Genomic DNA, 17796 nt, shown 5'->3' with positions numbered 1-17796 from the left:
AAGTATTCTAATCTATAGCTTCCAAACAAACCCCACAACCCGCTCCCAAGTTGGAGTATGAACATCATAGGCATGGTGACCGGTGGAAAAGTGGAATCAAATCGAAAATTTGAATTAATCCGACTTAATAATTTAATATTTATTAAGTTTGATTTGGTATCGAACAAAAATAAATAATCAAACCGACATATAAATATATTTAGTCTTATAAAAATTAAAACTTTATATAATATCTTTTTTGAAAAGTAGTATAAAAATATTGGTATCTTTGCTTGAAACATATACTTTTTTTAGTAGTTAACTGGAAATTTATATATAATACTAGATAAAGTCTTACATATTACATGTCATAGTGACATCGGGGCTACATATCCCCTCTCGCAAACAACTGTTGTCACTTGTAATGTTTAGGTTCCCTAATGATTTAAACATATTACATAAAGAGATAGGTAATTTTTTTAAAGATAGGCTACCCCCACACATATCCTTTGTCAAAAGTTGATGTACAAAAATCGGCGATTCAACAAGCATCTTAGTTCCTCTTGGGTTAAATTTACTTGTTTTTTGCTTCCTTGGCTAGTGCATCAGCTACAACATTCCCTTCCCTGAAATTATGTCGTAGTAGAAGGCCCTTCTCCTGGAGCATTAATGACCTGCATGAAAGGATTATATTAGTAAGAATTGAATGTCCATTGTTTATTACGTTACTTACTTCAGTTGAGTCTGTTTCCACTTTCAATGGGTAGAGATTGAATTTTGAGGCCAACTGAAGTCCTTCCAGGAGTGCATGTAATTCCATGCGTAAAGGAAATAGAGCACTACAGTATTTATGAAAACCTAGAATCCACTTTTCCGTACTGTTTCTAAATACTCCCCATATTCCACCGTCTGTTTTGTTGCATGCCCCATCTATGTTAAGCTTAATCCATCCTTTCTTATGAGCATGCCATTTAACTTGGATTACTTTGGTAGCCTATGAAGGGGGGGGGGGGGTTGGTATTGAAGAAGTGGAATTCAATTGCATAATTGTAAATGGACTTTAAGGAGGGTTTTATGTTGTTGTTATAGTTGTGATTAACCCAAATTCCCCAGATTAGAAAGGGAAAGAGATCTGACCATTCCAGGTGTGAGGATTTAATTCTAGGGAACTGATTTAATGTGGATGAGCCAGTGTTGGTTAGATGTTGGAGTAGGTTTAGTGATACCAAGCTCATTCCATAAGTGATGTACTAGGGGACATTTGATGCAGATGTGCTCTATAAATTCTTCTTCATTGTGGCACATCGGACATTCATTGTCTATATTTATCCCAATATGCTGAAGATATTTCCTGCATGGTAGACTATTGTGAAGACATTGCCAAATAAGGTATTTGATTTTATTAGGACAATTTAGTTTTCATATCCACATGAAGTCATATTGAGGCTTTTTTGTTGGTTTAATAATTGCAAGACATGATTTACTGGTGAAATAGCCATTAGAGTTCATGTTCCATATCGAAGTGTCTTTATTATCATTAAGAGGTATAGGAATTTGATGAATTTTTTCCATTATGATAATTTAGAGGAATCCCATTGTCCATTTGAAAAGATATCCTTTACTTTGGTGGATAATTCATGCTTATTGAGAGGACCCTCGATGCATTCCCTTAGAGGTTGGATATCTAGTATCCAATTGGATAGCCAAAGGTTTTGATTGGAATTCTTGCAAGGTTGCCATGTAATGTCCTTAGAGCAGATTGACCACCCTTTTAGGATGTTTTTCCAGATGAATGAGGTATAGGTAGGTGTTTTGTTCCTTGCATATTTCAGTATGATAACTTTGCACCATAAGACAGTGGGGTTGGAGATAATCCTCCAGGCTAGGTTACTTAGAGCTATCAAGTTTTTTGTATTAACATCTTTTATGCTAAGCCCTCTCTCTCTTTGCTTTTAGTAATGATATTCCGGTTAATATAGTGGAATTTTTTGGTCACATTCGTAGAACCCCAGATGAAGTTACGTTAAAAACGGTCGATTTGGTTTAGAGTTTTGGTAGGGAGATGGGTGTATTGCATTACATGACTAGGGATAGCATTGAGAGTTGATGTGGCTAGGGTGGTACGACCTGCTATGTTCAGAAATTTGGCTTTCGATAAAGATAATTTTTTTTGCTTATTGTCAATAATAAATTGGTAATCCCTAAGCTTTGGATGCTTTTGAAGAATTGGGAATCCTAGGTATTTGCCGAAGGTGTTGCTAAAACTTATATTAAAATCTTTAGCAACTTCTTTAGTGATTGTGGCGAGACAATTTTTTGAGAAGATTATTTTAGATTTGTGCATGTTGATGTTTTGCCCCGACAAGGGGAAGAAGATGGAGATGCTCCTTTTAATAGTATTACAAGATTTCTTGTTTACCTTGCCCATAAGGGTAAGGTCATCCGCAAAGAATAAATGAGAGATACCCGGATCATTAGGACTAAGTTGGATGGGATCCCAGTTGTGGATATCTACTTGATGTGAAATTAAGCGTGAAAATATTTCCATGCATAGGATGAATATATAAGGGGATAGGGGGCATCCTTGTCTAATGCCCCTACTTGGATTAAAAAAGGAAGTAGTTGATCCATTAACTAGAATGGCAATGTTACTAGTAGTTATACAATGAATAATTAGTTTGGATATAGAGGGTGGAAAATTGAAGAATCTGAGCATACGATAGATGAATGACCATTCAAGACGATCAAAGGCTTTTTCTAAATCAAGCTTAAGCATCATGTTATACTTTTTGCCTTTGCTCTTCTTGAACTGGTTCATGATTTCTTGGACAATTATTGCATTGTCACTGGTTCTTCTTCCTTTGATAAAGCTTGATTGAAAGGGGATGATCAGATCATTTAGGAAGGGATTCAATCTATTTGCAATTATTTTAGTAATAATTTTGTAGATCGTATTGCAAATACCAATATGCCGATTTTTTTAAGTTATTAGCATTGTCAATTTTTGGAATTAGGCAGATGTACGTATTGTTAGTGCCCATTGGAAGAATGTTAGTGCGAAAAACTTGGAGACAGAGTTGTGTAACTGAAGGACCTACTGTTTTCCAATATTTTTGATAAAAAAAGGGTGAATTCCATCTGGCCCAGGAGCCTTGAAAGGTTTGAACGAAAATATGGCTTTGATTATCTCATAGGGCATTAGAGGGTTGTCAAGTGAGTCTAAATTCACTTTGCTAAAGCTAGTCGGGCTGTTAGTAATGTCAAGCCAGTTGGTGTGTTGGTGAGAGATGGTGAAAGCTGTGAGAAAATATTGATAGGTGTGATTAAGGATTTCTGTTAGTTCATTAATCCAATCACCTGCCTCATTTTTTAAGTGAGTAATTTTATTCCTCCTTTTTTATTAGTGGCCATGATATGGAAAAATTTAGTGTTGGCATCTCCATCTTGAATCCATGATATTATAGCTTTTAATTTCCAATAGTCATCTTCTATTTTCAGGTAGTTGTTATACTCAGATTGCAATTGTCTTTCGAGATTTTGGAGAAAGTTACTGTGAGGGAAGTGTTTTTGGAATTTTGAATTCCATTAAGTCTAGCCAAAATTCTTTTTTTCTTCCTAAATATGACTCCAAAAACTTTATTTTTCCAATCCTTAACATTATTTAGAAAGGAGTTAGATGCTTGTTGATAATTGGTACCTATCCATGAATTGGTGACTAATTTGTTGAAATCAAGGTGCCTGCACCAAAATGTTTCAAGTCTAAAAGGCTTTTGAAGAGCCAAGTTATATTTTGGAATTATTTCAAAGAGAGGATTATGATCCGAGTGGACTTTGGGGAGGTGGGATACAGTAGTGTTAGAGAACCAATTAATCCAATCACTATTAGCAAATATTTTGTCTAGTCTTTCCATAGTTAGACTATTTTTTCCTACGGTTGGTCCAGGTATACTTGCACCCCTTATAACCAAGGTCTAAGAGGCCACATTTATTGATGCAATTCCAAAGATAATTGGCCCGGTTTCTGTTAATAAAATTTCCACCAAAATTTTCATTAGAGCTTAGAACATCATTAAAATCACCCCCTACCAACCATGGTCCATTAAAAGAATTATACATGTTGATGAGATTGTCCCATAAAAGATTTCTACTATTAATATTAGTACTATCATAGACAGAAGTAAATAACCAAGATTTATGGGTGGGGATTACCTCAATTGTTGCACCGATTTCTTGATTTCTACGCATGAAACTGTGAACATTAACTAGAGTGTAATCCCATAAGATAACCATACCACCCGATTGACCTTGAGCCGGAATTTCAATCATGTTAGAAAACCCAAAGGGGTTAAGAAGCAGCATATGATTGTCCATTCTAGTTTCCAAAAGAGTTACCATGCAGGGATGGTGAGTATTGACCAACTCTCTAAAGTTTAACCTAAAGTTATCATTGTTACCACCTCTAATGTTCCATATGATGAAGTTGATAGGTTTATTCATCATGATGTTCCAGTTGTGAACTCTATTCTCCAGCACTCTTGGTGCATGAATTGGATTCCTTCTCTGAACCAAAATCATTGCATGCTGCCCTATGGTCGGATATGCCGGTGGCCTTATATCCATTGTACACTTGTAGAGAGCCATTAGACACTTGAGAATCTGCCTCTGCTCTTGCATCTCCATGAAAATGAACACCTTTACCTCGTCGAGATTTGAATCCTTGAGTATTGGTTCTGGGATTGAGTTGGGTTCCACAACTTCCCCCATTGTTTCTGTGTGAGGAATGTTTTGTGGTATGTTTGGGTGAGTTTGCGGGTGAGATGGTCCCGGTTGGTGGAACTGGGGTGCATGCTGAGCATTTGGAGTTTGACCCTAGTTTGCATATGCATCCCAGGGTGTGAAAACTGGATTGATGTTGGTCATCACCTCCGGAGTGAAGAATGGAAGATCCATAATTGGGTTTGCATTTTGTACTGGGAAAAAATATGGAGAAGACTCCACTGACCCATCATCATTTGAGCTATGTTGGGTGATATATTTGGGGCTATTGGGTGAAGAATGTTGTTCACCCATACATGGTTCATGAAGTTGTTCATTGCCATCCGGATCCCTTCCGAGATTAGCTGAGCTAGATAATGGGAGTTTTGAATCACTATTATTGTCTCCCTGCCATTCAACATTATGTTGAAGGATATTGCAAAGCCCATTAGACTCAATTCCACCTATGACAGAGGTTGGCGATTCTCTGAAAGTGGAGGTTGGATGAATATGGTGGGAGTGTTTGTTGTTGGAGTGTAGGTGGGAGGTTGATTTTCCATAGTCAGAGGCATTTGTTGGCATAGGATCTGTATGAGACGATAGCGCCTACTGCTGGGAAAAGGAATTCTTAGCATATTTTGTTGGAGGGTTAAGGCTTATATGCTGTGTTTGGACTGTATCAGGTCCTTTTGGATGTAGAGTATCTTTGCCAATGATTGTATGTTCGATTTGCATGACTTTTGGAAGGAGTAACGTACTGGTTTTATCAAGTGAGGAAGAGGATTGGGCTTGGTTTACGTGTTTGAGGGTATTGGCCATTTGGAGGATGGTTGTTTGTTTTTCAGAAAGGTGTGTAATTTCATTAGTGGCATGCAAGGTTAAATTATTAGAATTTATAGGTTGAATTGGGGAGGTGGTCGGGTTAGTGCATATATTATAATTATTAGTAGGAGCATTAATGATGATGTACGATACGTGTCCTAATGATGTGTCATTAATAAGGGAGGTATTGGTTCTTTGTTTGTTTCCTGTTTCATCCTCCGATGGGTGGTTTGTGGTTTTACCCAAAACCATGTTCTGTTCCATTAGAGCAGTAAAAAGATTATTTGTTTGAATATTGTTACTACAGATTGAATGGGGTTCTTTTGTCATATATTTTCCAGTAGCAAATTCAGTAGATTTATTGTAATTAGAGCCTGATTTGTATTAAAGACTTGGGAAGTGAAGAACTTACCTGTGTTGGCATAAAAATATTTACATTGATACCTGCAGCTTTCGTTGATTCTGTGCCTCTGTTGGAAGCAGTAGGGATCTTCTTTTTTTTTGATTGAAAGTAACTGTCTTCCATTTTTCCTTCTCTTTGGGAAGATATTCTTGTTCCTGACCTCTCTGTTTCGTTTCGCCATTGTTCATGGGTGCTGAGGTTGCTGGACCATATGGCTTGATATTGCACTGTCTAGATGTATGCCCTAGACAGCCACAGTTTTTGCATAGGAGATTTTTTCCTTCGTAGAGGATCTGTTATTTGTGGTTGCCTATCCATACATTGGATTTCACTAATTTATCTAGAGGAAGTTCTACACATATCCTAGCATAGCGACCCTTTAAGGCTGATGATGTGCAAGCATCCACTTTGAGTAATCTTCCTACTGTGTTACCTATTTTTTTTAGAATTTCTTCATCGTAAAATTCTGTTGGAAGATGTGGTAACCGGATCCATATTGCAGTTAAAACTTGTTTGGCAGTAGCGGGAACAAAATTTGGTTCCCAGCGTTGTACTAAAAGGAAGTGGCCAAAGATAAACCATGGCCCTTTTTGTAATACAGTCTCCAAGTTCTCTTTATTATTGAATTTTACTATAAAATACTATTCACCAAGATCTATTAGGGGGAAAACTTCAGTTGATTTCTAGAGATCTATAAGTTTGTGTTTGAGAACTTGGTGGAGGATTTTTTTACCTAGTAGTTTTATTATAACTGAGAATCTCCATGGATAGTAAATACGTGATTTATCTTCCCCACTTATGGGAACTTTAATTTCCCCATAAGGATTCTCAGAAGACTTTTCATCTTCTTCCTCGTTTGTGTCCCCTGCCATTGGAGATAGGTATGTCGGTGGCGATAACATTGAGAAGGTTTCCTTCTGCTTATTGGCTAGTAGTTTGTCTTTAAAAGAGGCAAATATAGTATTGTTTAATTGAGGGGAATTAATGTCTGATGGCTTTGGAGGTATTCCACTTTGGCAGTGTTGTTGATTCATTAGAGTTGTAGGAATGTATGTTTTGAAAAAGTATAGGTAAGAACGGATCCTAGTGAGAAGGGAGAACTTCTCTCTAATTTTTGTTGAAACATATACTTAATATGACTTATAAATGGCTCTTCATTTTTTCATTTTCACAGGCTAATATTTATTAACTCATGTATCCTTTTTAAACAACAATTCCAAAAATTAAACAAGACATATACTAATTGTTTAAGTTTCATATTAAGCTTTTCATCTATTTTTAATGTGAGTTACTATTATTATATTTACATAATTTCGGTAAATCTAATAGAAAGAGTTTGTTAAATATTTGATAGAGACTAAAACTGCTCTCTTTTGATAAAATTAAAGGACCAAACTGATGAGAACGTATTTAAAGGACTACTTTGAATCTACTCTAAATATAAGGGACCATTTTTCTCATTTTGTCTCCTCTTCTCCCCCATTTTCTGTTCTAGTCTTTTGTTGCTTTTCAGAGGTAAAACCCTAACAGGAAAAGGTGCTATGAGCTCATCTTTGTTCTGAATTCTTCTTTGAGCCCTTAGGAAAAGAGACCTCTGCAGAAAATGGTAATGAATCTTTTTGTGTTTTTGAAAGATATTAACTTTTTTTTTTATAGAAAAAGATTAAAATTTTAATCTCTGCCTGTTTTACTCATACTTATCTACTTAGCTAGAATTGCTAAGTAATCGTCCGATTTGCTTACTAATTTCATATGATTCTCGATTTGGGTTATCTTTCGTAAGATGATTTGTAGTTTTTCATGTATCTGTGATTTTTTTGCTAGTTGTGTTGATAAAGTTTGAAACTTTGCTTTTTTCTCTATCCAAAATTCGGTTTTTATCTGTGAGCTTGGATTAAATTATTGCTTTGGGTGTTCAATGCTGCCTAAGCATCTTTTATTTTTCATATTCATTTCTGCCGACTCCAACTAGCTTAGGATTGAGGAGCAGTTTATTGTTGTTTACTCCCTTTACTCCCAAGTTCTCCCCTTTTTGCTGTTGTATGTCTACAAAATCTATGTTTTGTAATTTTTTAATCTCTAGTATTGCTCCCAAACCCAAGGAACAGAGATTTGAAATTTCTCAAAGTGTCATGTTTCAGTTAGGTTTGGTTTAGATAATAATTTCCTTTTCTATTTGAGATAACTCTTTTCCAGTCTTGATGGTGGAGTGATAAGGGCGCCCTAACCCGATTTGAATAGGCAAAGTTCCCAGAGTGGGGGTGGTTTTTGAGGGAGTGGAGAAAGGCTCTTGATGTTTCAACAAGGGTCTTGAGGTGGGATAGCATCATTTTGAGCCCATTTGTGTTCATATAGTATCTTCCTATTTGTTGTTGGATGTGTGTTTTCCCTTTTGTTGTAAGTTGTAGGTGCTTCACTTGCATCCTTTGCAAGATACTTTCTATTTGTTGTTAAACTTGTTTTACTTAGTCTGTGATTTGTCCTTTGAAACAATGGTTCAAAGACGTGTTTCACATTCTAATGTTTAGTTTCCCTTAATTCTTTTACTCACTTTCACGTAGTTCTGCATTCTTTTCTGTCTCCCTTCAGTTTCATTTTTTCAATACCTTATCCCTAAGTATTTTGCCTCATCTATGTGTCAAATCTATTACATGAATTTTAAGCAGTAATAGCCCAAGTGCTTTGGTCTGGTGGTAAACGCGCAATTCGTGATGTGTGGGTTAAGCTCACATCACGAGTTTGCACCTTGCGACATGCAAAAGTCTGGTATTTAAGTGGAGAAGGGTAAAGGGAGATGCCCATTATCCCCTGAGCTTCAAACAGTTCGCCAACTGGTTCTCACGAATTTCTCAATTATCAAGAAAAAATTAAGCAGTAGTAATTGTGTAAACAGGCTGCTTTTCAATACAACGGTTATTTTCTAGTATGATTGAGATCATACTTATTTCCAAACTGTGCATACAGACCACACCATTGATAGTGGGACTGTCTGTTGCTGCTGCTGCATATGCTGGAAGGTATGGCATCCAAGCTTGGCAAGCATTCAAGGCCAGACCACCCACTGCAAGAATGCGTAAATTTTATGAAGGAGGTTTTCAGCCTAAAATGACAAGGAGGGAAGCAGCTCTTATTCTCGGAGTAAGGTATGTTCTATCATTCTTTTAAAGGCTTGGTGGGATTTCCAACACCTAATGTGCAAAATCATCTCCGTGAAGGCCTCCTATTTTTCAATCACAGAACTTGATTGTGCAGTATGCGCATTTTAATCTGACATGCCCCCAGGGTTTTGGGTCTAGTGGCAAGAGCGTAGCTTATGATGTATGGCTAAGGCACGCATCATGGGTTTGAACCTTGCCGTAGACAAAAGCCTTGGTATTTAAGTGGAGAAGGGTAGAGGGGCAGACCCATTATCCACCAAGTTTAGAACCGTGGGCCACTCTCCCTTGGGGATTTCTCAGTTATTTAAAAAAAGATTAATCAGATTGCTCTGTGGCACTGTCAATATCCTATACCTTAATTGTATCAATATTGCTGTGACTTAAGCAATGACCTAAAATTGTATGATGAAACCTTTCTTAAAGTATGTTCGATATTCTTTATCTTTGGAATTTCTTTAAGTTAACAAAAGGTAGTTGTCAGCTTACATGTATTCCTTCATTTTGTTTCCATGTCTTATTCAGGAAGTATTTCCCACGCTTAATCATAGAATACATTATAAATCTCAAAAAAAAAAAAAAAATTGCAAATCTGAAATGCTCATTATTTGCATAGATGGGGAGATTGCTTATGGTTGTTTTAATGGTACTGCATTAATGTATATCCACAATAATGTTATTGCAGCTACAAGAAATAACATTGTAATGACTATATACATTATTAAGGTAGTGTCAATGTGCCCCTTGATAAAGGATGCAGATATATGGTGAAATAAGTTTTCCATGGTAGATTTGAACATTTAACAATTTCTTGTTGCACATTGATATTGACCACTCTATTCGTTCTAACATAACTTAATTAATCTCAGAATAATGACTATTTATATTAACAAGAGAAACATCTACATATGTCCCTTACTAGGGAAGCAAAATAGAAGCGATGCAAATATTGATGAAAAATGAGTTTTCTTTTCTGGATTTTGGAGATTTGTTATTTTTTTGCACAATCATATTTACTAGGGAAGCATTATATCACGATGAGATTCAGCTAGTACTTCGTTATGGATGATGAGGAGATGGTTTGAGACATGAGATGGGTAATTTTTGCTTTCAAATCAAAATGTCGCTTTTAGCAGAATATATGGGCAAATAACATATGTGATTTGTTTCTTATTATCCCTCGGGTTTCATTTCCGGACTTTTGGTCTAATATGCTTTGTCGCCTATCTCTCCCCCTCCCCCTTTTAGGCTTGTGGTTTGGTTGATTGTAATAATTATACTCCATACTTGTTAAAGTGGAGAAAAGTATTATCAATTCTTTTTCCACTAAGTATGTGCACATTCAACAGGGAAAGCACGCCACCAGAGAAAGTGAGGGAGGCACATAGGAAAGTGATGGTAGCCAACCATCCAGATGCAGGGGGCAGTCACTACCTTGCTTCAAAAATTAATGAAGCAAAAGACATATTGACTGGAAAGACTAAGAACAGCGGATCTGCATTTTAATCTCAGCCGAGTCTCCTTGTTGCTTTAGAAGTTCCAAATCACAAGGTAATCGGGAGGTGTATCATGCTTTCTGGCACTAGACACTAAAATTTTGAGTGGAAGTGGATTAATTCTTTGGACCAAGAAGCTGTATATTTAGTTGGAGAAGGCTTTGTCAGTTGTACGCTTTCACTGAATGTGAAGAAGCTTAATATGGAGTATTAAGCTAATATGTACTTTACTAATTGATGACACAGATTCATGGCTGAAGTTTGTTTCTTCTTTGTTAGGATGCTGGAAACAAGCGATATGTGCTGAATAATCAGATTATTATTATACAACCCTGATAGTTCTGAATTAGTTCCATTATCTTTACAATTGCTTTTGACAACCAGAGTGTCCTGTAATATAATCGCCGAAGGTCTATTGGAAACAACCTCTCTATCTCCATGAGGTAGGGGTAAGGTCTGCTTACACACTATCTTTCCTAGACCCCACTACGTGAGATTACACTGGGTTTGTTGTTGTTGTATTCCTGCTTTTTGAACCAACTCTAGTGGTTGCATGACATCTTAAGATAAGGGGGAAGGGTCAAATTTGCAGCTACACTATTTGAAATTAAGTAATTTTGCCTATTAGACTTTTGATTACCATATTTATATAAAAGTTTCATTTTTATCCTTGACCCGTTATGCAAGCACTAACATGAAAGTAATTTTAAATCATTGTCTAAAATTGAGGAGTAAATTTTGAACCTTTTTCCTAAAAGAATTTGGACCAGCTGCATGCTGCAGTTCCCTTAAATCTTAATGACAAGGACACACAAGATGATTTGCTTAAGGCAAGGGCATAAATGGACCAAAAATAAAATAGAGGATAAAATTGAGCAATTTTAAATGTTATTGGGCAGAATCGAAACTTTTCCTGTTAGATAATGACTGTTCATTCGCTTGACGGTTCCTCTGAAGTCTTAGTCAAATTAAGAGCTCTCATGTGTGGAAATATGTGGACCAAAAGTGCACAACTGTTTTAATTGAAGATTGAACATGTTTAGTTTGAAATTACAAGGACTAAAATTAAAATTTGCTAAAAAGGGAATAAGAAATGCAATTATCCCTTTAACCCTCGCACAACTTCCTTAACAGTAATCCATTTTGTTTCGTAGGAAATCCTTTACTCTGGCACTCCTATTGTATGTGTTACCATTATCATCTGACGATAGTTTCGCAAATTCTGACTAGATCTTCATAAATTTGGTTTATGAATTATTTGATCCAAAAAAAAAAAAAAAAAAAGAAAAAAAAAGAAAAAAGAAAAACCAACAAAAATCTGTGGTTTAAGTCTAAACAACCAACTGACAGTGAAAGACAACTTAATTAAACAACATATACAATTGGCACATGCATGTGTATTTTATGTATTTAATTAAAGAAAATAGTTGTTCAAACTAATAAAACCACAAAAAGGTATACGATATGCCTGAAGAAAGATTATCCCATTTTTACCAACTAAGCTTTACTAAGATATCACAATTTCCAGGATAAATTAGGTAGGATGTATACATGCAGACACTGAAATATAAAAAAAGGGCATCATGGTATATAAAGTATTCTGTGTTTACGCAAGGTTTGTGGAAGGCCGCACCCTAAAGGAGTGTAATGTAGGCCGCTGATTCCACGATTCGAACTTGTGACCTATAGGTCACACATATACTGAAATATTGCTATATTAAAATCAGTATCAAAATAGTTTTTACGCATTCGATATTTAAAAAAATTGTATTAATTTATCATACTTAATGTTATGGGCGGCTTTCCAGCCATGCGCCATGACCCCTTGGACGCGCCCCATAGCGTCCTGGCAAGTCTTCAGACGCCTAGCGTCATGGACGGCCCCGTAGTCTTGGTCGCGCCAAGTGACAAACGCGCCTGTGCCTATGTCACCCCACTAATAGCCCTCACCGGCGTACAGTCGCAGGCAGATGCCAACAACACCGCGCGCACAGACTCTGATGCTAAAGACAAAGTTGCTGCCAACGGACCTGCTTATGCTTTGTAGGAATCTAAGTCATTTCTATTGTAAATATAGAGTAGTTTTACTTCATGTATTTCCATTATGTCTCTCTAGCTTAATTATGTTAAATCCTGTAACTTTGATTTATCTTTTTAAGTACTATTGGAGGGATCAAGCAATCAAACTTTCTAGTAAGCAAATAATTCTATGTACCAGTCTCTCCCTCTCGACACCGTATTGTTTTTCTGTAATAGCTTTCATTAATGCAATCAAGCTTTCTTTCATTCTCAATTCTCATTTATGTTTTCTCAATTGCTCTTGACATTGGTTTTTGCATACTGCACTGACAATCTCGTCTAGCGTACGGAGGGGACATCAGTTGAGCCTTACGTCGCCCTTTCAAGGAATGTCAGGAAGGCATCGCATAACATTAAGTGCGATAAAATGAGGTAAAAAGGTATTTATTATAATTAAGTGGTAAAATTTTTATGCAAATACATGCAATGCATTTGTTAGTTTGACATAATTAATAGGTAACTACAATACCTTAAATCAAAGGGAAAAGCCCTGAAGAATCTTTTGCCAGGCGAATGCCAAAACCAGACAGCTCTATACTTTCTTGCACACATGCAAATGCCTAGCTACTACTTATATTGTTTTGATTTCGACAGTCATTTTGCAAAATGTTAGGTTGTTTGGCCTAGAAGTAACATCACTTATCAGGTTGTCCCCTTTAACAATTATTTCGATTTGTCTTTTGTATATATTATTATACCATGTCACATTTCAGGGTCCAAATCATGGGCGAAGTCACCTTGAGCAAAGGGTGGTCATATTGATCACTTTTGTCTTAATCTTAATAAAAAAAAGGAATCAAGCGTCTTGGATTCAAATATTCAAACAGTCTTTCTTGCTATCGAAATCTAAAAAAAAATATATATGGAAATAAATTGCGTCCAATAGGATTTGAACCCAACTGATCACCCTTCGCCGAAAAATTACGAAAAATTACATTGTGTATATAAGTAAAATATTAATTTTAGATATATAAAATCTATATTGAACACCTTTTGTTGGAATTTTTTTTCTACTTCTTTCAAGTTTGAATGCTCTTAGAAACATTTGTGACTTCGTCACTGGTCCAAATCATTAACTGGCAAAAATTGTTTGGGGGAGGTGCGTGGATAAGTCCTTTGTTTTCTATTGTTATTCAAATAGATGACCTTTTTAAAGAATTAAAAATTATAGTTTTTTCAATTTGTCCTTATTACTTCAATTAGTAGTATTAATTAAGTGAGACAGTGAAAGTGAAAAGAGAAACAAAATATTCACTTGCTAGTTGCGGCTTTCTTAAAAGTTGATACTTGACTTAAACTTAAGGTGAAGTACAATGTATTTTCAACAAATCTGAATAATAGACTTCATAAATTTGGTTAATGAATTAAAGAAAAGGAAAATCCTTTTCTTAAAACTTTGATAACTAACTGACAATGAAGCATAATTTATTTAAGAAGATACAAGTTAGATACATGCATATTTTAAATATTTAATTAAAGGAAAAAGTTGTTCAGAACTAACAAAGAAAGTCCTTTTTCAACAAACACGACTCTAGATAACACAAATTAAGCTAAATACAGACCTTGGAATGAACTCTATATATAAACAAGTACAATCCCCTCTTCGCCAACTCTTTATCTTTGTTGGGAGCTATGGTACCTTAGAATCAAAGAGACAACTCTAAGAATATTTTGCCACGTAGCAAAATTCCAAAACCAAACAGCTCTAGTCTTCTTGCACACATGACAGATGCGAATAAATTAAATTACATTTTTTTGAGTCAACAATTCATTTTTCAAAATGGTAGTTAATTAGTTTGAATAGGAACCTTGGAGCAACAGTAAATGGTCTTCGTATGATTTATATGTCACGAGTTCGATCGAGCTGTGAAAGCAATCATTAATTTTTGCATTAACGTAGGTTATCCATATCATTATACCTCTTGGGTTGTGGCTCTTCCCCTGAGTCTACGTGAGTGCGAAATATTTTTTGCCCCCTTTTAGTTAACTAACTTTAGGGTACGCGTTTTGTGCGTGCACCCTATATCAATAAGTATAATTTTTTTAAAAATTATATAAATATTATTAAAATATGTATAGTTGACGTGCAATTGGTAAGTGTCATTTAGAAATTATTTCTAAAATTTAATGTTGAGTTAAAAAATATAATAGTTATGGATATTGGGATAACTTTTTCTAATTATAATATTTATTAGAATGCGTATTTATATTTTGGTAATAAATTTTATAGAAGGATGGTTTGATTAAAAGGTAATGGACGTACTATTGTCTACTTAAATAATCAAATACTTTTCACGATGGTGCCCCGAACTAGGAAACCAATCGAGAGCGTCAAGACCGCCGAACCGAAGACCTTGCCTCGTGGTGAGGAAACTCCGAAGAAAGACTTGGGCAAAGCCCCCCAGTCCCCTGAGATCGAGATTATTCCCCTCCTCGATAAGTACACCAGAGGGGGCAGATACCGAGAATTCCGAAACTAATCAGAGCACCCTGAACAACGAGCTCGGGGCCATGACAATAGGTCACTCCCCTCCTCTGCCATCTTATTCTGAGGAGGCAATAAAAGATGCTCGAACTCTGTGTACGCCTGATCCGAGCAAGGTCCTCAAAGACGATCCTTTTCAGGATTGTTTTATTGGGGTCGATGATGCTGCCGACCTCAATGATGCATCTACCCTCTTTGAAGAGGCTCATCGTCTCTTCTCTCGGGTAAGCACTAATTTTTGTTGCTGCAAAAAATTCTTTGTTTTCTTCTCCTTCCGTGTTAAATGACATCTATTTGTTTTTTGTGTAGGCCATTACCAAGTTCAAGGCCGAGTTGATCCAATGTGAGGCCGAGCTCAAGAAGTCTTCGGACGAAGAGAAGGTCCTGAGGCTCCTTTGCGGCCAAAAGGAGGAGGAGATCAAGGACCTTCCGGCTGAACTAGCCAAAGCCCGTAAAAACGAGGCCGAACTAGACAAGCAGGTAGCCATGATTTTGAAAGAGTATGGTCTTCTTGACCTTACTGTGGAGGCTAACACTTCACTGTATTAGCTGCAGTAGAAATTAGAGTTGATCGGGCAGCTTTGAGGCAAGGTTGATTAGGTTAAGGCCGACTGCAACCGATGGAAGGAGAACATGGATCGGCTTGCTGCTGATAAAGAGGTTGCTCTAGCCCAACTGGCCTCGGTTGAGACCCAACTCTGGGGTATTAAAGTGAAAAATATGGCTCAGGCCAAGAAGATCGAGGAGCTCGAGGTCAAACTCGTTGAAGTCGGGGCTGAGGTTGCTGAAGCCAGGGCCGAAGTGGAGAGGACGAAGGCCACAACTGATAAAACCATCGCCGTGTACTTAAGGGATGTCGAGGCTGTTCAAGTAGAGCTAAGGGAGGCCTCCGACCGGGAAAAATGGAGCAATGATCTGGCCAAGTGTCAATCTCGGAGGGAGACCCTTGAAGAGTGATGGATATAAATTATTCATGTAATTTCATATGTAAAAAATAAGTTTTTAAAATAAAATATGAACATTATATCCTATCCTCGCATATTTTCTAACAATTCTTGTAGGAAAAAGAAATTATGAAAAAGACAAAGCCACAGTTGCACACATTATCGTCATATTCGCAAATGTGGAATATACATATGGGCTTATGGAAAGAGACAATTAGAGATGAAAAGGAGTATAGTTGCATATGTGGAATCTATATACTCAAAGGTCACATTCGCATACATGGAACCTACATTTGCAAGTCTAAGTCATGAAGTCAAGAATGGAAGCAAAAGAGTCATAGATGTATGCATGGAATCTATATTTGCAAAGGTCACATTCGCATACATGGAACGTACATTTGCAAGTCTAATTCATGAAGTCAAGAATGGAAGCAAAAGAGTCATAGATGCATGCGTGAAATCTATATGTGCAAAGGTCACATTCGCACACATAGAACCTACATATACAAGACTAACTCATGAAGTCAAAGTGAAGCACAGGTGACATATTTGCATATATAGAATCTACGTACACAAAGGTCACTTCGCATACATGGATTTCACATTCGCAAAAGTGGAACATGACAAAAGTTACTCAGCTTTTCCTATAAATAGCAAGCTCTCTTTGTATAAGGATATAGAATCTTAGGAAGACAAGAACTAGTCTTGGTTTTCTTTCTTTGTAGTAAAAATATTTTCTTAGTCTTTTAAATATTTATAGTCTTCCAACTATCTTTTTTAGCTTTTCTTACTCCATAATGGAGTAATCTCTTTTCGTTGTGATAGTTGATGAAGCTTGATATATTTTATAATACTATCTCAGTTTTTATATTCTTGGCTTGAAACTTTTTATTTACATTTCATACTGTGCTAAAATAATGATTTTTAATTACTCTATCATCACATCTACATATTTTATCTCTAAGTTATTTATATATTAATTTTGTAATTCTCGCGGAGTAAAATTAATATATAATAACGGATGAATAAAATAGTAGTGTGAAAGTAATTTTCAATAAACTATTATTTCAAGTCAGTAATATTTCTTGCCTCAGTTTTAATTCTCACGGAGAAATTGTTGTAGGCAAGATTATTGATCCTTGATAAAAATATTCTCACGAAGTTTTTACTTTCTTTTAGCACAATTCAAGCAAGAAAAATATTTCGGTTTAAACGTCACTAGTCTTAAATTGATTAATTAACATAATTCTCATGGAGTATTATTAATTGGTTATTTTTTAGTGAACAAAATATAATTGTATTAGAAATAAGCAATTATTCTTTAAAGAAATAAATGTAGAAATTGAGATTTTATTATAGAAATATTATCAAGTGAATTCAATGATTCCCAACTCCTTTTTAAATTATACATCTTCCAACAATATTTGTTTTGTTTAAGTATATAATAAGTTTTAAACCTCACTCACTTTTCATCTATTTGATTCTCTCAAATAGTAGTTAAAATATTACAAATCTGTAGCATAGATTATCCAGTCTCTGTGGGACGATATCTTAAACTATATTAGAATTTGACAGAGTACGAGCAGGAAATTCCAATACACATTGGCCTCGTCAAAGAGATCCACGCTGGGGTTTTGACCTCACTAAAAAGATAGCTCAAGCAAGGGCGATGGATATC

General features: G+C 36.0%; 1 protein-coding gene across 1 annotated transcript; it reads left to right on the top strand.

Moving 5' to 3' along the window:
- The first annotated feature begins 7424 nt into the window (after positions 1-7424).
- On the top strand, positions 7425-10990 carry LOC107806294 (mitochondrial import inner membrane translocase subunit TIM14-1-like). The gene is made up of 3 exons (XM_016630419.2): positions 7425-7565; positions 8924-9102; positions 10464-10990. The coding sequence occupies exons 1-3, from the start codon at positions 7563-7565 to the stop codon at positions 10618-10620; spliced, it is 339 nt and encodes a 112-aa protein (XP_016485905.1). The 5' UTR covers positions 7425-7562; the 3' UTR covers positions 10621-10990.
- The last annotated feature ends 6806 nt before the right edge of the window (positions 10991-17796 follow it).

Source organism: Nicotiana tabacum, chromosome 5 (genome assembly GCF_000715075.1).
Source record: "Nicotiana tabacum cultivar K326 chromosome 5, ASM71507v2, whole genome shotgun sequence".
In the NCBI taxonomy this organism is placed as follows: domain Eukaryota; kingdom Viridiplantae; phylum Streptophyta; class Magnoliopsida; order Solanales; family Solanaceae; genus Nicotiana; species Nicotiana tabacum.
This window is presented reverse-complemented; position numbering and strand designations above follow the sequence as displayed.

What these genes read in the sequence shown, in the direction of transcription:
- LOC107806294 (XM_016630419.2), top strand. An exon ending in GCTCTTATTCTCGGAGTAAG is followed by an intron (nt 9,103 to 10,463) that starts GTATGTTCTATC and finishes CACATTCAACAG; the next exon opens with GGAAAGCACGCCACCAGAGA.